We start from the raw sequence: 22,160 nt of genomic DNA, 5'->3' as shown, positions 1-22,160 counted from the left end.
ACTGTGCTTTGTGCCCTGATTGGGCAAAGTCTTGCACCTGACCAGCAGGTGCATTGCTTCATCCAATTAGTTCCCCAGAATGCACTGTGCCGCACGCAGTGCATCATGGGAAATTCAGGCGAACATGTGATGTTCGGGCCAAACTTTTGCTCAGCTCCAGCTGTTCGCCCAACTCAACTCTGTAAATATAATCATAATGACATATACAGGTATCAGACCTGGTATATGGAACGCTTGGAAATGGCCAATCTGCCATCTCTTATGGCATGTATTTATCTTTTTTACTATTTCCCCTGTCTTCCTATACATTTTTGGGAATTGTGCCACAATGTGGATGTATCACAGTATTATGCTTTGACCGCACACATAAATTTGTATTTATTACTATTTATTAGCGATGAGCTGAACTTCCCCCAGGTTTGGTCCGCAACAGAACATGCAAAAATGTTTTTGTGGAAACACCATTAAAGTCTATGGGCCACGAACACGAAAAACCGAAAGTGCTTTTTTTAAGGCTTATATGCAAGTTATTGCCATAAAAAGTGCATGGGGACCCAGGTACTACCCCAGGGGATATGTATCAATGCCAAAAACAGTTTTAAAAACGGCCGTTTTTTTTTCAGGAGCAGTGATTTTAATATATATAAATAATAATAACTATATAAATAGAATTAGCAGCTGCTATAAATATAAAATTATTAATCAAAGTATGTTACAGTCCAGCTATAGCATTAGCAGCGCTTGAGAAAAAACACACACTTAATGATGACATAAAGCATATATTGAATAGTCCAATATAGAGCCAATCACAGGTTCATCAGGTTCAATCGTGGATCCCGTCACCACACTGCGTGAGGTAACACCCCTATGGTAATGAACTCACCAGACAGACCAACTCAGCTTATGCACTTGTAATGATTACTGTTGGCATCAAGAACTTCATCCTTTCATCTAAATATTACTCGTAATGAAAAGAGTGCAGATAGTTTAATTCCTTAAAAATTAGATTTTTTAAGTCCAAACCCCTCTTAGAAATGCGCACTTACAATAAAACAAATTATTAAAAGCATGTAAACACAATCCTGTCCTTATCGCTCATCTGTCTCTCAGCACCAATGTCTCGGAGAGCGGTGTACGTGGGTTGAGATGACTGCTGACAGATCGTAATGGTAGCTGCATGGTCATGCCCTGACGAGTTTTGTCATCACTTCGTCAGAGGGCGTGGCCACAAAGCACAGCTCCCTTCCTTTATACACCGCAAGCGTCTTGTGTTAACCCTACACACTCTCACTTCCTCCAACTATTAAGCCAAAGTGTTAATGGGCATATATGCTTAGATAGTAACTTTGTGCAAACGGTTAGAATCTGTGTAATATCACCAAATAACCCTCCATGTTCTTTACCACCTTTAGATCTATACAATATGTTTCAATATTGGTGGTAACACTCAATCGGTGCTTGCAACTCTAATTGTCCAATTTTTATCCTCATTGGTGTGACCAGATAGCATCATGTATGGGCTCTTATTGTTAAAACAACACAAAGCTACAAAAATAATAATCAATGTCACTGCATATATCAACATAATCAATATCACAACACATATAATTTAGAGCAGGAATTTTAAAACATTAGTATCAATCTACACTCCATTAATTCATAATCAATAAAATACATAAAAAAAATGTATTTTCATTACGTTATTAACATGTTGTTTGGCAGCAGGATTATATCACAAATGATGCTGAATCTAAAATTGATTTATAATAATTAGAATTCCATCAATAAATTTCATAAATTATTGTCACTAATAAAACAATTAAGATCCAATTCTATGTTCATTTCATTAAGATATAACGTATCAGTTAAATAAATCCACTTCGTCTCACACTTTAACAACTCTCTGACCCTATTACCTCCTCTTCATACTGGATTAATCTTTTCTATACCCCAAAATTTCAATCCTGAAGGGTCCCTATTGTGTTTGTGTCGAAAGTGTATTGATACACTGTGATCTTTGTACCCAATTTTAAAATTATTGATATGTTCTGATATCCTTTTACCAATTGTTCGCTTAGTGAGGCCAATGTACATCAAGTCGCACGGACATTGAAGTACATACACCACATGCATTAAGTGGCACGAAATAAAGTCCTTGATCTCAAAGGATCTCCCATTTCCTGTGGACTTAAAATCGGTCAGTCCCCGCCTGTGTGTGTGCACCTGGCAACAAGCTAAACATCTACGACAAGCACAAAATCCAGCTTTATCCCAAAACATTAAGGGTTTAGTAGGGGATCTAATATCTTTTTTACTATCTTGTCCCCAAATGAAGGCCCCTTCCTATAAATAAATACTGGATCTTTGGGTACCACTTTCCTCAACATTTTGTCCATCCCTAATATCGGCCAATACTTCCTAAAAATTCTCTCAACCTCCTTGTGCTGGGTATGATGATTACTAATAAAACCCCATTCATGTTTTAAAACATTCTGCCTTTCCTTGTTAAATAAACACACCTCTTGGGTAAGTTGACTGACTTCTTGTATGGCATTATCTAAAAATATAGGTTTATGTCTTTTTTCAACAAAACAATTTTTTTAATAATTTGAGTTTGTACTACAAAATCTTCGTCCCGAGAACAGTTCCTTCTAATTCTCATGAAATGTCCTTTAGGTATATTCCTAAGCCATGTCAGATGGTGTCCACTATAAACCGGCAAGTAACTATTGCGATCTGTTGGTTTAAAAAAGGCTTTAGTAGTTAATCCTTCATCACTCAGCATCACTGTAACATCCAAATAATTAATTTGTTCACTGCTCCAGTGACACTCCAATTTTATATTATTATTGTTCTGATTGAGGTCCTCAACAAATTTAACTAGAGACGTTTCAGTGCTGACCCAAATAAAAACAGATCATCTATAAATCTTTTCTAAAATAACAGCTCACTTCTCTGTTTATCATAAATATGTCTGTCCTATCATTCACTCTTGAAGAGATTCGCTAGGCTGGGCACAAACTTAGCGCCCATAGTGAAGTCCTTCTCCTGAGTCAAAAACCTTCCAGCATACCAAAAATAGTTATGGGATAAAAAATAGTCCAAGGCTATCCCTAAAAACTTATTTTGGAACCATTTTTCCCTTTGACTAAATGCCCAATAATTGAGAGCAAGTAGGGCATTATCATGTTGTATCACAGTATACAAAGATGCAACATCGGCCATTAACAAAGTGATCTTCTGTTTGCTTAACCGCTTCTGGACCAGCCGCCGCAGTTTAGTCTAGGGACCAAATATCTTTTTTCTATTTTTTTTAATACCCGCATATCATAACCATAGTCTATCAAATTGTTCAAATTTCTCCTAGAATTCATAGTGGGGTCTCGATCTAGTTCCAAATAAGTGTCACCATCCACCAACATATCAGTTAATTGGGAGTGGTAAAAATTTTTTTTCAAAATGACCACCCCCCTCCTTTATCTGCTGGTCTAATAATAACATTCTTCCTATTCTCTAATGATGTGATACTGTCTTCTATATATTTGGGGTTTAAATTCCTTTTTAATTGAATAGTCTCCGCATCCTTCAAAATCATTTGTTTGAAAACTTCCACGTGGTTAATAGAAGGAAGTGGAGGATTAAATAATGATCTATTTTTTAAGCTACTATCAATTCCAGTTGATGTGATATCAATCTTATTAGTGGGGCATGTTTAATACCTATAAATACCTTTTCATATTCAATTTTCTTATATATTTGTGCACATCAATATACACACCAAACTTGTTGATAGGTTTATGAACTGGACACTTTAATCCCACATTTAATATATGTATTTCTTTATCTGTGAGTTAAACTTTAGTAAAATTGTATATCCCTGCAATTTATGTCTTCCTTCTCCTTTTTTTGTTGGATTCTCCCTCCACTTCCAAAACCTCTATGTCCTTTCTTCTTGTTGCTTCTAAAGGACTGTGCAGTCTTTCCCATTGAGGTGGATTGCACCACCCCTGATCCCTGACATACTGGGAGGATTTTGGTGGACGTCCTGTCCAAGAATTGCCTACTCATAGTCTTTGACCTCTTCCCCCCCTCTCCCTATAAAAGGCCTTGCTGGTTTTGGGGAGTTATTGTAATTATACAGTGTCTCAAATCAATTGGACGGGTGGATAGAATAAGGGCTCCATTGATCTTTATTATCATATCTTTGATGTTGATTTGATTTCCCTGTGGTCTAGAATAATGCTGGGCCCCAGGTGTATTAGGATATGAATTATATTGATTATCTTCCTCATGGTTTTTTAGATATTGATTTCTTAGAGGTTTCCTAAACTGCTGATCCCCTATATTTTACTGGTGCCACTGATTAGAAGAGTTCTACCCCTATGTCCCCCTCGACCTCTTTGCACTGTACATGTCCCCATACTGGTGTTCTTTCGTTATTATAGTGGCACTCCCACTATTATTTTGTGTATTTCTAATTGGTGGAGGAACTAATACCAGCTTCTCACCTATTTCAGTGGAAACTGCATTTGTACTTTGCCATATATAAATAGAATTGTTTTTAAAGTCTCCCAAATCTCTATAAAGCTTTTTAATTTAAATTTTTTTTGCATTTCTCGATCTACCTTTTCTAACTTCTTTTTAATCTCATTATTAAAACAAACTGTTTGTTGTGTATCCGTAATAGGATCTAATTTCGTTTTTAAATCTGTAAAAGTTTTCATGTTTTGTTTTTTCCTTTTGAGCATCAACTCTTGGAGTTTAAGAACCACACCATTAAAAAAATCGCGCCACTGTGCCATTGATGCTTCATCAATTAATCCACCTCCCACCTGAGGCTCCGCATAATAATTTTTCCTAAATAGTGCTCAAAAGTATAAATATCCCAGTAGGTTCAGATCTGCTTTTCCAAAGCAAATCCCAAAGAGGTGAGCAAAAAATTGTGGTCCTCATTCTCTACTAATGTTCCATCAATAGAAAACAATGAATATAAATTAAAAATTAATTGGTCAGTTATCAAGGAATTTCACTGTATCCATGGCTGCTATAAGTAATCAAATACAAACTTAACTACTTGCCGACCGCCTCCTGTACATATACATTGGCAATTTGAAGAGGGATATCTGGGCAATGGCAGCAGCTGCTGCCACAACCGAGATATCCATCTTTACAGGAGGCGGTCATGTTTGCGATAATGGTGGTCTCTGCGGTGGGTTCACCATGAAATCACCGTTATTGACAGCGGGAGAGGTGCCTCCCCCCCTCCCACCGCTCTCCCAAGCCCTCCGAGCTTATCGGAGCCATCGGTAGCAGCGGAGGTGATCGGGTCTTGCACACTGCTGGGTATGGAGACGAGTGAGGCTAAGATGGCCCCCACTCGTCTCTATACCATAGGAGGGCGGAAGCGACGTCAACATTCCTTGTAATAGAAATAAAAGTGATCAAGTTTTTTTTTTTTAAACGGTGTCAAAATAAATAAATTAAAATAAAATAAATAAGAAAAAAAAATGTTTTTAAAAACACCCCGTCCCGACGAGCTTGTGCGCAGAAGCGAATGCATATGTGAGTAGCGCCCGCATATGAAAACGGTAGTGAAACCACACATGTGAGATATCACCGCGATCGGTAGAACAATAATTCTAGAGCTAGTTTGATGCCATTCCATGAGCGGGCACAATTTTGAAAAAAAATTGAGCTAATTTTACTGTTGTGTTATTTTTTTATTCAAAAAAGTGAATTTTTTCCAAAAAAGTGCGCTTGTAAGACTGCTGCGCAAATATGGTGTGAAAGAAAAGTATTGCAATGACCACCATTTTATTCTCTAGGGTGTTAGAAAAAAACCCAATATACAATGTTTGGGGGTTCTAAGTAATTTTCTAGCAAAAAAAAAGTCTGAAAAAGAGGCCTGGTCCTTAAGTGGTTAAAAACAAAAGAAGTGACAATTAGCAATAATTGAATGATCCCTCTCACCCAGCACTCATAGAATAATACAAACTATATAAATAGAATTAGCAGCTGCCATAAATATAAAATTATGCTACAGTCCAGCTATAGCATTAGCAGCTCTTGAGAAAAAAAACACACTTAATGATGACATAAAGCGTATATTGATTAGTCCAAAATAGAGCCAATCACAGATCCATCACTTTTTTCATATAGGCTCCAAATTCAATCATGGATCCCATCAACACACCGTGTGAGGAAACACCCCTATGGTAACGAACTAACCCGTCCAACTCAGCTCATTTGTTTGTAATGATTATTGTTGGCATCAAGGACTTCATCCTTCCATCTAGATATCACTCATAATGAAAAGATAAGTGCACATAGTGTAATGCATTCCTGATGCTTGATGTACACTACTGCTGTGGTTCTGACAGACCAAATTCGAATTGAACGAACATCCGGCAGGGTGGTTCAACACAACAAAGACACTTCTAGGATACTAATCAGGAGACAAGACTCCTCCAAGGACTGAGCCTCCTGTATAGACAGGGTGCCCAGAACTCCTCCCCAGCCCTAGGCTTGCATTTGGTGTGATGATCTTCCAAAAAATGGGAAGCAAGGATTTCCTTGAATCAAGAGTCAGCTTCCCGAGCCACCAGGTCAGGAACAACTTTGTGTTTCTAAATATCATAATGAAGGCACCAAAGATTTTGTGATTTGAATAAGGGTAGAACACCCTAGACCAGCGATAGAGCTAACTGCCACTATAAGAAGAAATCAAATTCTCTGATTTGGCCAAAGCAATAAACCAAAAACAATTATTCTTTCAGAAAGAGCATATAATCTGCATCTAATAACAGATCCATAGATGGACCTTAACTGAACCAGAGAAGTCCAGCATGTCCGTGTTGGATTTAAAGTGTCACTAAACCCACATCATAAAAAAACTATCAATAAATGGTGTATTACATACTGTTCATACTCAGTCACTATACTGTTCCTACTCCTTCACTATGAGATTTGTTTTCTGTATTCTGCAAAAAAAACATGTTGATCCTGCTGTTCTCTATCTCCACCCTTTGTTCATGTCCCAAATTCAGCTAGGAAACTTGCAGCTGTGATGGCATCTCTGCCCATGCTCAGTTTTCAGTGAATTTCAATGCTGAGCATTTCCTCCCTATCACATCTGAGCAGTCTATGTGACTAGATTCACACATGTGGGCATATACACAGTGGTAAATAAATGCACACTCCCTACCTCCTCCTCCGTCCCTCATCCATGCCCACTAACCAGCTAAACACAATGGGGGGTGAAATAATACATGAACATTAATGGAGGCTTCAGAAATCCACTAACACCATGTTATTTCTACAAAATAATAAATATTTCAATTCAATTATATATTGGCAATTACAAATAGTGTATTGATGTTATTTATTTATTTATTTTATGCCAAAGAGTTTTTTTATTTTGAACATGTGACCAGTAGCAGAGGACTAGAAGCTCCTCCTACTTATGTTACCCTGCAGACATGCTGGGAAAGAGCTGGGTCATGTGACAGCTGTATACTAATTAGAAAAAAGGCACTTAGATTTTTTTTTAAATTAAAATAATTACAGTGTCATCAACCATATACAGAAATAGAAGGGACTATGTAAATTAAACAGTGTATGTTTAGTATAATTTTAACAAAGGAGATGAGGACAAAGGATGTTAGTGAAGCATGGGTCAGAGGTTGTCTGTAGCAGACAATTGAACCAGACCATAAGGAGCCCTTTTCACAAAAAGGGAGGAATAAGTTCTTCAATATTCTTGCATACACAGAGCAATCCCACTTCTGTTTACCAGAGATAGAAATTAAGGCGAAACAAAACAAAAGCAAGGGTGAGGACTCAAACTAATGCCGCGTACACATGACCAGACTTTTTGATGGACTAGGTCCGCCGGTCTTCCTGATGGACTTCAGCGGAGGTCCGACAGACTTTCTGAACTAACAGACTTGGCCACACACGACCGGACTAAGTCTGTTCGAAAGTCCATTAATTTTGAACGTGATGACATAAACAGGACTAAACAAGGAAGTTCAATAGCCAGTAGCCAATAGCTGCCCTTGTTTGGTATTTGGTCCGTCGGACTAGCACACAGACGAACGGTTTTCACAATTTTTAGTCCGTCGGATAGATTTGAAACATGCTCTATTTCTAGGTCTGTCGGATTTGTTTTATAAAAAGCGGTCAGACCAGCTCACACACAGTTGGATTGTCTGACGGACTGATCCTGTTGGACCTAGTCTGCCGGAAAGTCCTGCCGTGGGTACGTGGCATCAGGCATTCTATACACAAAGCTAATTTTTTTCCTGCAACCACGGGTTGACAGGGAAATCTCTCCCACAGAGCCATTGTGTTTTCCCGGAGGAGGGAAGATATGAAGCCATTAGCACGGAGTACAAGCTGACTGTTGTAAGGGGGACTCTAATCAGGAATTGGCCCTTGAATTTTTTTCTAAAATATACAATGTGGACCTTGAACAGAAAAGTTTGGAGACCCTTATTTTAGATCACTCTGTAGCAGATCCAGAAATACAGTAGTTGTTTTACCTGACAACAAATAAGGAAGTGTAATGAGAAAAAAATAAAAATAAAATAGTATGTTGCACTGGTAATCTTTTACAACTTAAGTCCTGGTCTGTATTCTTTTTTTCCATACATACAGGTCTGGTTGGATTCAACCACGGAATAGTGTTGGTGTAAGAAAAAAAGGTACAATGTTGAAAATGATAATGACAAATAAGCTTCAAGTTGTTCTAAAGCCTTCATTTTTTTTTCTTTACCTTCATGCATTCTCTGTCCAGGATCCCTCTTCTCCAGCACCCCCTTATACTTACCTGAGGACAATCTCCATCCAGTGCTGTGCACGAGAGCAGTGGCTCTCTTTGTTCTCTCCTTCCTCACAGGACAGATTGATAGCAGTGGGAGCCATTGGCTCCTGCTGCTGTCAAATCCTATAACAAGGCAGTGGGGGGTGTGTCTATGGATGCAGGTAGCGGGGCTCAGAAGGCAGAGGGGGCCAGGTGAAGGATCGGTGCTGCTCTGTGCAAAACCATTGCATAGAGCAGGTAAGTACTGTATAACATGTTTATTTTTATTTTTAAATGTTTAGAATCACTTTTACATTTCTCAAAATTTTATGTGTGTAAACCCTGCCAGCAATATTTTCACAAAATTATTCTTTCTCTACAATTCAATAAGATATTTCCTGACCCAGAAGAAGAGGAAGAGGAAGTTCCAGTGAAGATGAGAGGAAGGTTACCCTCTATTGTGGTGGAACCAACTGATATAATAGATATAGAAAGTGGAGAGTTGCAATGGCCCCCTGAGTCTGTAAGAAAAGCGAGAGAGGTGGCTGAACTCATGGAGGAGGATACAGAGAAGGTGGAAACAGAAGACCAGACAGGTGAGACATGTATAATATTGCGATTTGCTGCAATGACATTCAGAGGCAAACCTAATATGTTAGTGGTATAATGACATGGTCAAAATGTGTGTAAAGGCAAAATAACGAAAGCCCCATCAGACCTTTTTTTGTGTTCCCTCCATTTCCCTTCACAGAGCCTCCTGGTCCCTGTTCAAATATCCATCCCCAAGCCAATATTACCCATAGTACAGATCTCCCCAAATAGCCCTGCTTTCCCACCAAGAAGAGATTTACCTTTTTTCCTTGTAACTGATTGGGTATTCTTTGAAAAGTGAAACTTCACCACATTAACTAAGCCCTGCGGAAAATTTGTGCAGCTGCACTTGCAAAATGCAGAGTCTATTTGCTTTTAGTATGTAGCACATAGCCTAGACCGGGCTGGCTGATTTATCTCAGATTACATTCCCTGTAAGGTACAAGGCAGCCAGGCACACAGCAGTTCACAGTCTCTCAATTCAGAAAACAGGCAGTGTGGTTTATTTGCTTGTTTAACTTGGGTATGGTACGGGTGAGCCCTGGGATACTCCAAACTAGCAGAAAGATAATGGGGGACACTTCTAACTGATCTGTCTCTGGAAGATGCAACCACCCTCCTCTTGTATTCAGTGTCTAGTGAACTACAACTCAGGGGACCCCATTGTGAAGGTAAAGCCTGAGCCAATAAACTGGAATGACTCTACCAAAAGGTAGTAAGGGCAGCCTCTGGGATCTTTTAGGCTTGTACTCACTGTACCCTGTGTTCCTACAATTCCAGCCAGTCTCTGTACTGTATGCCTTCAGGTCAGATCCTCTGTGGACTTCCTGCACTGCTCTTCAGGAACTCTGGACATGGGTCCCCTAGTTCTAGCTGGAGATGGGACCCAGATTATCTCTTCTAAACTGCAGCTGTTAGCCCCAGAGGGCCAGAGCCCTCAGGCTGGTTGTTGTCCCTCAGCACAAGGACCCTGCTGTTCCAGGCCCCAGCCTACTAATATACACCTCAGCTCCCTACTGGCCACTCTTCCTGCCAGTGATTGACTGAGGCTGTATGAGTATGCAAGAGAGAGTCTGCCTCTTCCATACACTGAATTCTGGAACCTTCCAGACATCAGGGAAAATCAGTCAAGCCTGCAAATAGCAGAAAGCATAAGGGCCAAAATAAATCAAACCTCATTCCACTGGCTACAGGGAAGCCAAAAACTAAATTTGCCTAAAGTTGTTAACAACCTAGCTAGGAGGGTGCTACTAGTAAATCAGTCCTAATGTTTCTTTGATGCTCTTGCTCATAATGCAACTTTGTGAGTCCATTGACTCACTAAATCAATACACTCCCAGTAGAGATATATGGACAGTGGATAAAACCACAGCCCATACATTAGTCATTTCATGTCATTCAACCAGCAGGTCACTGCTACTTTTTATTATATTAGTTATTTTATTTCAAATTATTTTGGAATTATGTGATTGTGTGATCGTGTGTGGGGGATCTTATGCACACACCGATGACATGGTACAACACTCGATATGGTAACTTTGTTTCGTTTTTGTGTTTCATATCTCACGTTTTTGGATAACAATTGTTGTAAAAAAAAAATATATATATATATTTTTTTTTTTTTTTCCTCTTTGGGGGTTGTGCATTTTTATCCACCACTACACAATCGTCAATTATTTCTAGAACACATATATTATTTTTGGTGGGTCATTTTCCTTGTGATCCTTTTTGTTTTTCTCTTTCTGATCATGTTGCATAGATTGATTAATGATAAGGGGAAGGGAGAAAGGGGCTGGAGGGTAACCAACCCCCGGGACTTTTAAGACGGTACCAAATATAAAGGCAGGATAATCACATGCCAAGAGTAAAATCAATACAATTTTATTAAGAATACAAATACATAAAACATTTTCTAAAATAAGGAGTATGGATGTATGTAACAACTACTGGAGTACAAGAGATGGTACAAAATCACAGATAACCATACATGTTACCAAACTTGTACATAAGTATGCTGCATTTTTCTCTACATGTTTCGCTCTCTTGAGCTTCTTCAGGATGTTGCAGCGTATACAGTTACAAAGAAAAACTGAAAAATTGAGTAATGAATAGAATTACCAAATACATCTGAAAAGTTTGAAACAAGAATTTCTATATTGAGTTGAATATCTGCTTCAATCAACATAGTTGATCCAAGCAGATACACTCCTTTCAATCAAGTTGTCAATACAAGGACATATATTATATTGTAATAAGTGAATGATAACAGATACATATTAATATATTAAGAAAATGTGTATGTGAATACATCATTCCAGGCATTAAACAAACAAAACAATTCAATTGAAATTAAATTAAATTCACAGAATGGCCGTCTTACCCAGTGGGTCATAAATCCATGCTTAATAAGAGGTTGATCAAAATCGACTTTTATGTGTGGAAAAAAACCACACACAAACAAATGTTGCATAGTAGCCCATTATGCTTTACCTTTGCAGGGAGACAAAGAGGAAGTAAACCCATCAGGGTTTACTTCCTCTTTAAGCTCTGTTGTGGTTTGCGGCCATTCCCTTTTCTGTACCTGCAAAGTTGACTGTGGTGAGTCGGGGCGAACACTTGCTCCGGATAGCTGTCTATTACTTGCCTGCTGCCTGAGCAGTGTAAATACTATGTTTTAACCAGCAGGTGGAACAAAAACAGGACTTCATTCACCCCATCCACACACCCAATGTGGATTGAGGGAATCCATCCTGCCAACAGTGTTGCTAACCCAGCAGATTGAAATTTACTGACACGACACCCACAATTTACTGGCACAGCCAAGATTTTGCTGGCATTTACAAAAGTTACAAAATTACAGTTTTAAGTGCAAATTTCAGTATTTAGGCTACAAACAAGTACAAAATGTGATTAGCAATGTGATTTAGGGTAGGTATTAAGGCAAAAAACATATTCCCTAATTTATTTTCAATACAGTAAGTAAGTATCTCAGGAACAGGATTAGAATGGACAGGCACACACACACACACACATGAAGTTGACTCCCACAGTGACACTGACAGCAATGTGCAGCAGCACAGATGATGATGACATGTTCACGACACCACACATCCCCTCCTGAGTCCCCGTGACAGTCTCTCTCCATGCCAGATGATCCCTTCAGTCCACTCCAGTCCAACCAGCACTGAAAGTCCCGCACCCGGCTTGCCTTGCTCCCATACTGCAGACCTGCACACGAGGCTCCAGTCACTCCGCTCGGCTCCCTTGCACCAAGACATCACACGACATGGTCGGTCACCACCTCCGCCAGACCCACACCCCACTGGCACCACCCAAACACACTTTAGCAGGCACTCGGATGGTCTTGGCTGGCTCTCAACCGGAACTGCGCCAAGCGTCGCAGCCATATTTTTAACTGGCAGCCTTTTTCTGTCACTGGCATTTACTGGCAGGAGAAAGTGTCCGTTTATTACTGGCTGCCAGTAAAAGTACTGATGGTTGGCAGTACTGACTGCCAAGCTATTGTATTCTGACAGCGGGGAGACTCTGCCTCCATCAGAATACACAGGTCAGCGCTACCGGCTATAGCTGGAGACGCTGATCGAGTGAAAATTTTCAAATCACCCTGCCCATACATGGATTAAAATGAGTCTGGTCCCTGCTGAAATGGCTGAATTTCGATCCATGTATGGCCTGTACGGCCAGCTTTAGCTGGAGACATGACCATACCTGAAAGCGTCAGATGCCAACAGTGGACATAGCTCTGAAAGAGAGTGAAGATTGAATTCACTGTTCATTGCTCTGGTAAATATAACAAGTCTTCTTTTACAGGCTACCTTTCATCTAATTTTTCTGCTGTAGGGGACAGAGTTGATTTAAAGTGATACTAAAGTCTCCTTTTTTTCACTTAAAATAACAAATATGTTATACTTACCTGTTCTTCGCAGTGGTTTTGCACCGAGCAGCCCAGATCCTCCTATTCTCGGGCCCCTCGTCAGTGCTCCAGGCCCCTCCCTCCTGTCGAGTGCCCCCACAGCAAGCAGCTTGTTATGAGGCACCCCGAGCTGCAGCTCCCTCTGTCCATTCAGATACGGAGCCACGGCTCAGCCCCACTCCCTTTCTTTCCTGATTGGCTAACTGACTTTGATTGACAGCGGTGGGAGCCAATGGCGCAGCTGCTATATCTCAGCTAATTGGCAGGGAGAGTCCCGGACAGCCGAGGCACTCGTGCACATCGCTGGATAGAGATGGGGCTCGGGTAAGTATAAGGGGGGCGCACTGTTGTGACTGCCCAGTAAAGTCCTGCCTCCAGTATATGCTGTTGAGGATATGTAAAGAGTGCGGGAGAGACGTATATCATCTGTACTGCATGTTCCAGGGACACCTAACAGATGATAATTCCCATTGCATTTTTGACCTCCCACAATAGAGGGTCCATTCTTTGCGGTAAGGGCACATCCTATCTTCAATGTTGGTGCCGTTACATGGTGGAGGATATATTTGGATTGTCTACTATATTTTAAGTTGCACATTGCTTTGGATTTATCAGTTTTTTCATCTTTGTTACTTGGACTGTTTTGATCACAGTTTGAACTTTTTACATTATTTATGAGCGCAACTTGCCCCCCTTTTTAAGTAGTAGGGCATTAAAGAGTAGCTGCACCTTAAAAAAAAATATTAAAAGTCAGCAGCTACAAATACTGCAGCTGCTGACTTTTAATAAATGGACACTTACCTGTTCCAGGGTCCAGCAATGTCGGCAGCAGATGACGAGCAATCACTTGTCTCACAGCTGCCCCCACCACCATCCTCTGTCAGGGAATCAGGAAGTGAAGCGTTGTGGCTTCACTGCTCAGTTCCCTACTGCGCATGCGTGAGTCACGCCACGCATCTCCACTGGTCCCTGCTGTGTCCTGGGAACTGTGTGTTTTCCAGAACACAATGGGGGGGGGGGGGGGGGCATCTGCAGCTAGCTTGTCCCAGAACTGGGTGCAGATACCTGGATTATACATGTATCTGCACCCCCCTCCCCCCTGAAAGGTGCCAGTTGTGGCACCGGAGGGGGGGGGGGTTCCGATGAGCGGACCTTCCACTTTAGGGTGGACGTCCTCTTTAAAATAAAAAAAAAACCTTCTGCCTTTAAAACCACTTGAAGCAGTTATGTAGAATAATTATAATAATGAATTTACCCTGCCTCTAGTTGCTAATCTGCCAATCTATAAATTTAAAGCTGAACTCCAGGTATAGATTTTATTGCATAGTTACAAGTACAGTATGCATATACCTTACCTGTGGGACCACTGTGGAAGCAGAGAATCACGGTAGTATTCGCCACTACTACAATGGTCACTGCTGTCTTCCAGGTCCTCTTTCGAGTGCCTGCCCTGCTACATACAGGTGAACATTTGCTGGCCATGGACGCCATTCACAGAATGCCATGAACTTTTTTGCAATAAATGCAAGGTGATCTATGTTTGGAGATGGAGCCTCTCCGCCTCATCCATTCAGAGAATGCCTCAGGATTCTGTAGTGATCTAGTAATGGCGACTACTACAGTACTTGTCTGCTTCCATAACAGTCCCACCGGTATTGCACCTGCATACTTACATTGGTCCAAGCTGAGCCGATGTAACTATGCAATAAAATCCATAACGAGTTCAGATTTAATAAAATAAAAATGGAAGAGATAGCTTTTTAAAATTTGAAAATCACATCTAAATTACTACAAGCACATATATATTTACTTTTTTTTTTCTCCAAAAGTTTTTATTGAAAAGAATGCAAAAGTATAACATAACAATGCAAAGTTAATTTGCGGACGCAGCCGCTGTGTAGAGTATACAATTGCAACTGTATAAACAATAGAAACAATCAGGTGAGTGCATAAGTCCAGAAGAGCATGTTACGGTTAGTTTTGTATGACATTATGTATAATCATTAGGTATCAATCATAAGGAGACAGTATGTCAGTATCCATTCAGTTATCTGTCTTAGGGGATAGGTATATGCATTGAGATTATGTCAATATCTTAGTTTGGGTGACAAAATTCAGCGTGTGGGATTGTCGCGTTGAGAACAAGTGTGGGAAGGTCGGGAGAAGATGAGGGGGGGGGAGGTCATGGATGTCAAGAAGTTTTAGGAAAGTGTCACAGACTATGTTTGCATATGGAGGTAGTGTATGAGGGGCCATTCCAGATGGGGGAGGAAGCGAGGTAAAGTTATTTGGAAATGGGGGAGTGGGAGGTGGGTTCCTCAAGTAATTATTTTCTCTATCACCGCTCTTGGTGATCACTCACATGATGGACTGTTGATATTTGTTTGTCGTGGTAAAATGTAACCAGCAAGACCATGAAGCATTGCCATTTAACTGGTATGCACATTTATGCCGCGTTGACCATATGCATGTCTAGGGAGCGTATGTAAGCCTTTGTTGGTATGTTGGAGTGGTGTAGCACAAATTGCGCTGGTGTGTATTCTAGGTTGTAGGTGGTTATTTGATTGATGAGTCGGTGGACTTCTTTCCAAAAAGCTTGTAGTTTAGGACATGCCCACCAGATATATAAGAGTGAGCCAATTTCAGTCCCACAACGCCAGCATAATGGTGAAAGGGAGGAGTAAATGTGGTGTAACCTTAGGGGGGTTCTGTACCACCTTGAAAAGATTTTAAAAGCATTCTCTTGCGTGTGTACATTTACCGTTCCCTTGTGGATACATGTGTATATGTTTTCCCATTCTCGGTTTATATTTACTTTCTTTAGTTTTGTATAGAGTGGGGAAGGTAAGAAACTTTGCAGGCTTTATTGCTGTTTATGTCTCTAATGGAAAGATTTCTCTTCACTTCTTGTATGGTCACCAGGACAGAAAATGAGAGGAAACCTAAACAAAAAAAAAACTATATAAAAACTTGACAGGGGTTTGAATCCTTCCCTCATCTATGTAAAGCGGAAACATTTTTTTGCTGAAGTTCCACTGTAATCATACCTGAAAATATTTTGTACATTAATTAGTGAAGATATACAGTGTAAACAATCTGAGAAGATGTGGTTGAGAGAACACATTTGCTTTAACAGAACTGATTACCGTATAGTAATCCAACTGAAGGGCAAAGGGCACGGCCTGCAAACAGCTGATAATTAAGGATGACGGAATGGATTTGCATGAGCCACAATTTGACCCAGATCCCACTGATTCAGCCAATGGAGGTATCTGGTAAAATCCTATGCAGGAATCCTGTTTAGAAGGAAGTAAACTGAACTCTAACTTTGCCAATGAATACATAAACAGGCATGCATGTGTAATTTGATCAATGTGTACAAGCTATTATGCCACAAGTGATAAGGCACACGGCTAATAAAAAAATGTGTGTAGCCCATATTTATTTTAAGCAGCAAAGAAAAATTATTTATAATAGAGTCTAGGAACCGCCAAGTTTTATGAATATTCCCTAAGCTGCATTAATTGTTCTTTCAGTAGATAGTATATTGTAATATCTGTATGCATTCATCAAGCATAGTCAGATAAGGTTCTAATTCACTAATTATTGAGGTAATGGCAATCAGGACTGTCTTGAGGGTGTTGAATCTACACGATGCTTCAAAGCAAGGCCAAAGATCAGTTTTGCCACACTTCATGCAACTACATGTCCTGTACACACTTGCCTATTTCTCTTTACATCACAGAGAAAAGGCTATCTATTTTAAGCAGCGCTAAATCTTGCGCATGTGCAGATGTGTGCAGACACAGAAAAAAAACAATTTTTGAAAGATAAAAACTGCATTTTATATACAACTATATAGATCAGACCAAAATGAGGGACATATGAGGAGGAATGAGGGACACAGGGACATTGCTCCAAATAAGGGACAGTCCCTCAAAGTCAGGGACAGTTGGGAGGTATGTGATTACATGGTACAGAGAGGACCAATCACAGCCTGTTTTAGGACCAATCACAGCCCGTCTGTGCCATTTAATTAGCTGTGGCCAATCAAGGCTAATCACAATAGTACACACTAAATTAATAGATTTCATTCAGAAAAAAATCATTGTTTATAACAGTGATATTCAATATAAACAATGATAGTGTGTAAAAAAAATCCTGATTACCTCCCTCGAGTAGTAATGTGTTATCGTAAAACATTTTTTTTAATATATATATATATATATATATATATATATATATATATATATTAGACATGTGCGATTTGTTCCATATGAATCTCAAATTCGTATGAATTTCCCTCAATTCGTACGTTCGGGAGGATCCGAAATACGAATTGCCATGCGTCCGAATTTTGTACGCAATACGAGCTTTTTCTTACGAATTTCAGATCAGTTGTCGTCACATGAACGACTCAGTCATTATGCTTATTATGAGGGGCTCCCACCATCCGTGTGCTATGCTGACTTCCTCCTGGGGCAGTGCGGGGGATCAAAACTGGAGCAGCTGTGCATGGCAGCCATGTGCTCATTATGAGGGGTTTCCACCATTCCTGTGCTGACATACTGAGCACAGCAGGGGTACAGCCCCAAGAGGAAGTCAGCACAGCACAGGGATGGTGGGAGCCCCTCATAATGAGCACATGGCTGCCATGCACAGCTGCTCTAGTTTTGATCCCCCGCACTGCACGAGATCACCGGGGATGTGCGGGGTCACTGGAAATTGTTTGGTGTTACCAAGCATGTGCTCTCCGCACATCCCCGGTGACCCCAAACAGTGTGGGGGGATCTATCGAAACTGGAGCAGGAGAAAACTGGACCAGCGGTGCATGGCAGACAATCCACTTCTCTCTTTCATTTTCAAATCTTAACGGAACGAACTGAAGAGAAGCTGATTGGTTGCCATGGGCAACTGCTCCAGATTCTGTTCGCTCCAATTTTGATCAATTTCCCTAAATGTCTTTTTATCTGTTCTAGCAGTCATATGTGTAAATGAGAAGAATGGTGGGGGCTCATCAGGGCACATTGGAGCACATCAGGGCACATTGGGGCACATCAGGGCATATTGGAGCACATTGGGGTACATAAGGGCACATCAGGGCATATTGGAGCACATTGGGACACATTGGGGAACATCAGGGTACATTGGGGCACATCAGGGCATATTGGAGCACATTGGGGCACATCAGGGCATATTGGAGCACATTGTGACACATTGGGGAACATCGGGGCACATTGGGGCATATCAGGGCATATTGGGGCACATCAGGGCACATCGGGGCACATCAGGGCATATTGGAGCACATTGGGACACATTGGGGAACATCAGGGCACATTGGGGCACATCAGGGCATATTGGAGCACATTGGGGCACATCAGGGCACATCGGTGCACATCAGCGCATATTGGAGCACATTGGGACACATTGGGGAACATCAGGGCACATTGGGGAACATCAGGGCACAGCGTTTACCAGCCAGCATGCAGAGTAGCGCAGGAAGCGTGTGTAATAAGTTCTCTCTCCGCTCCTCCCTGGTGGCACCTCCTCTCTTGTCGTCCATCCCAGATGATGTCACAAGCAAATAGGGGTAGATGAAAAGCGAGGGGAGGGATTGTGTGGAGGGACAGGGACCAACTACTAAGACCAAATGGCCATCTCTGCTGCAGACAGTCAGTTCAAGGAATGTTCAGAGTGAGGGAGGGGTACCCCAGCTTTGGCAAATTGATTTTCAAAAATGCTAACTGCCCCATTAGCTGGGGGGACAACTGGTATCTTTGGGGTGACAGGATGTTTCCCGTCACAGAAAACACCCGCTCACTCTGGACACTTGTCGGAGGGCAGGACAGTAGCTCCTTGGCAATATCTGCGACGGCAGGCCACTCCTCGCTCTTCTCCTGACAAAAAAACATTGGATCTGTGGTGGAGTGCACTGGTGGGGCTGACAAATAGGACATGACAACCTCCTTTGCTGATATGGGTTTCTTGGGCCGCACTATGCTGGAGGTTCCCATTAGGGTGTCAAGTGCCTCAGCCAAGACAGAAGATGCTCCGCTGGCAGGAGCTCTGCTCACTTCACTAGATGATGCATGGGAGAGGGGGTCTTCAATATCATCTTCCTCCTCTTCCTCTTCTCCTAGCCTTTCCCTCTGACGCACCCTGTCGATTAGTCTGTCCCCCCATGTTGTCAGAGCACTACACTGCACAGCCATTTTGCCCTTGATGCGAGGGTCACACATGGCAGCCAGCATCAGTTCTGGGCAAGAGGCGGTCAACTCCTGAGTGCGCCTGTCCAACTCCATCAGAAATGTGTTTAGCAGAGCCAACACATCAGGTTGAGGGCCACCACCAGGCAAAGGTTCCTCAGCTGACTTGAACCGCTCCAATTTGCTCTGAAGGTGGTTGAAGAGTGGGAGCACATGACCAATGCTGGCATCCTCGCGGCTTAGGTATTCTGTGACAGAGAGGAAAGGTTTGAGGACTGCCGCAATCTGCCCAATTATGGCCCAGTTCTCCCTGCCTAAAGGTCTCTCTATGCCAATGTTATGATCACAGGCCATGGCATGGAGAGCCTTCTGCTGCTCAAGGATGCGTTCCAGCATTGCTAGGGTTGAATTCCACCTAGTCCCCACATCCTGTTTCAGGCAGTGTTCTGGAAGGCCTGCCTTCCTCTGTTCTACCCTGAGGAGGTCGCTGTCCCTCACACTCCAATGGAAGGGGCCAGCCATCTTCCGACAAGAGTCCACCACTTTGGACAGCCTTCCATCGCTGCCAGAAATGGTCTCCACCAACCGAAAACTGTCAGTTACCACCTGGTGGAGAAGGTGGGCTGAGCAGCGCACACCCACAAAGCTGCTATCCCTTAAAGCCTTGACCATGTTGCTGCCTCCATCAGTGACAACATAGCCAATCCGGTAGTTGCTGTCTGCCTGTCCAAACCACTGCAACAACATTTTCTGCAGGGCTTGCAGGATGTTTTGCGCTGTGTGCTTTTCATCAAGCACCTCAGCGTGCAGGAGGAAGCAACGGTGCCCATGTTTGTCAACTGCTGACGAGGATCCAAATGTTTGAATTACATCATGGGACACCTTGGCCTGCCACCAATGTGCCTTCATGGACAGGAAGGCATTCTGGGCACTACACGCACTCCACAGGTCAGTGGTCAGGTGCACTGCCTGTCCAACTGCCCTTCCAATCTCCTCCTTGAGTACCCCGACACAAGACCTGTATAAGGCTGGCACCACAGTTTGGCTGAAGGTCTTACGTATTGTGGTGCAACAGCCTGCATCAATTGCTTGAAGGGTTCACCTTCCACCATGTTGAAAGGTGCTCCTCCAACTGCAATGAGCTGGCCAATCAGGCGCGTTATTTTATGCACCTGCGCCCGAGACATACCCTTACTTTGAAAGCCACCAAAATCTTCCAGGGTGGCCTGGCTGGTATGGATTGGATGCAGGATGGTAACAGCATTCTTTTCTGCCTTATACCGGCTGGTGGTGCTGGCACTCATGGTGGCTATGGCGGTGCCACTATTGGTTCCCCTTTTGGTGTTTGGAGGAGTGGCCATAATACTTTTCTCCCCTAACAGCACTGCATGGTGGTGCACACGCATGTGCTGGTTCATGCCACTATTAATGAGATGCCCTATGTTTCGGCCCCGGCTGACCTCCCTGCCACAGTGATTGCATTTGGCCTTCTGACTGACACCAATTCTTTTAAAATGCTGCCAAATGCTGGAACGGCAGCCACCACCTCGGACACTGCCTGATGGAATCCCTTCCACTGCAGTGGTCACACTCTCTTTCTGAGGTTCGGCAGGAGCAGGAGGAAGAGGCTTGAACATCCCAGGTATTTTGGGTTCTGTGATGGATTGAGGCCTAATGGTTGCATTGAATAGATTAGGGTATCCCCGCGCTATCAACAAGGGCACATACTATTACTAATGATAGGTTGCAGCAGACCACCGAAAGGGGTATAAGCCCTAACCCCCAATAATAAATTCTTAGCCCTTGTACACACGGTCGGAGAATCCGTCGGAATGTGTCCTATCGGACCGTGTCGTCGGATAATCCGACTGTGTGTGGTATGCATCGGACTGATTCCGTCAGAATATCCGTTGGACCCAATTTTCCAACACGTTGGAAATATTTCCCGACCAACTGGGCCGATCGGACATACTCCGATCATGTGTAGAGAATTTTGATCGGACCAAGTGCCACGCATGCTCAGATCAAATTCCTACATCAAAGCTATTGGCTACTAGCCTGAATGTAGTCCCATCGTAACGAAATTACGTCATCACGTTCTGAAAGATCGGATTTTTCGCCAACTTTGTCCGACCGTGTGTATGCAACAGTTTCGGACAAGATCCGACGGACAAAATCAGACGGATTTGGTTGTGGAAATCTCCGACCGTGTGTACAAGGGCTTAGAAATCAAATAAATGGTGTTGCGCTACCTGCGAAGATTAAACTAAACTATACTAAATTAAATTAAAGTAAAGTGCCTTGTGCTTAAATATACCAATAATGCTAAGTAAAGCCGCGTACACACGGGCGGACTGTCTGGCCTACTTAGTCCGCCGAAACACATTTCAGCGGACAGTCCGCTCGTGTGTGGGCTTCAGCGGACTTTTTCAGCGTGCAGTCTGGCGGACTAAGTATTTCGGAATGTTGGAAATACTGTCCGCTGGACTCGCATTTCGGCGGACAATCCGCCCGTGTGTGTGCCAGTCCGCCGTACTTTTGAAATGAGCGGACTTTTCCCGCCCGGAGAAAAGTCCGCTCATTTCGAGCGGGTATCCAGGTAGGCGGGGCCCGCGACGGAGACGTC

The 22,160-nt window shown here is 42.3% G+C and overlaps 1 protein-coding gene across 2 annotated transcripts in view; it reads left to right on the top strand.

Annotated features, from left to right (window-relative positions):
- LOC143983566 (uncharacterized) overlaps positions 1 to 22,160 on the top strand; it is a 61,927-nt gene that overhangs the window by 11,807 nt on the left and 27,960 nt on the right. For both annotated transcript variants that reach the window (XM_077483377.1, XM_077483378.1), the window contains exon 3: positions 9,195 to 9,399. In XM_077483377.1, coding sequence (XP_077339503.1) covers positions 9,195 to 9,399 — 205 coding nt within the window. The remainder of the gene's footprint in view (positions 1 to 9,194; positions 9,400 to 22,160) is intronic.

This window comes from Lithobates pipiens, unplaced genomic scaffold (assembly GCF_037356315.1).
Source record: "Lithobates pipiens isolate NorthernLeopardFrog02 unplaced genomic scaffold, aLitPip1_a1.2 Scaffold_16, whole genome shotgun sequence".
NCBI classification, from domain to species: domain Eukaryota; kingdom Metazoa; phylum Chordata; class Amphibia; order Anura; family Ranidae; genus Lithobates; species Lithobates pipiens.
Note: the sequence above shows the minus strand (reverse complement) of the source record. Positions and strands in the feature narration are given on the sequence as shown.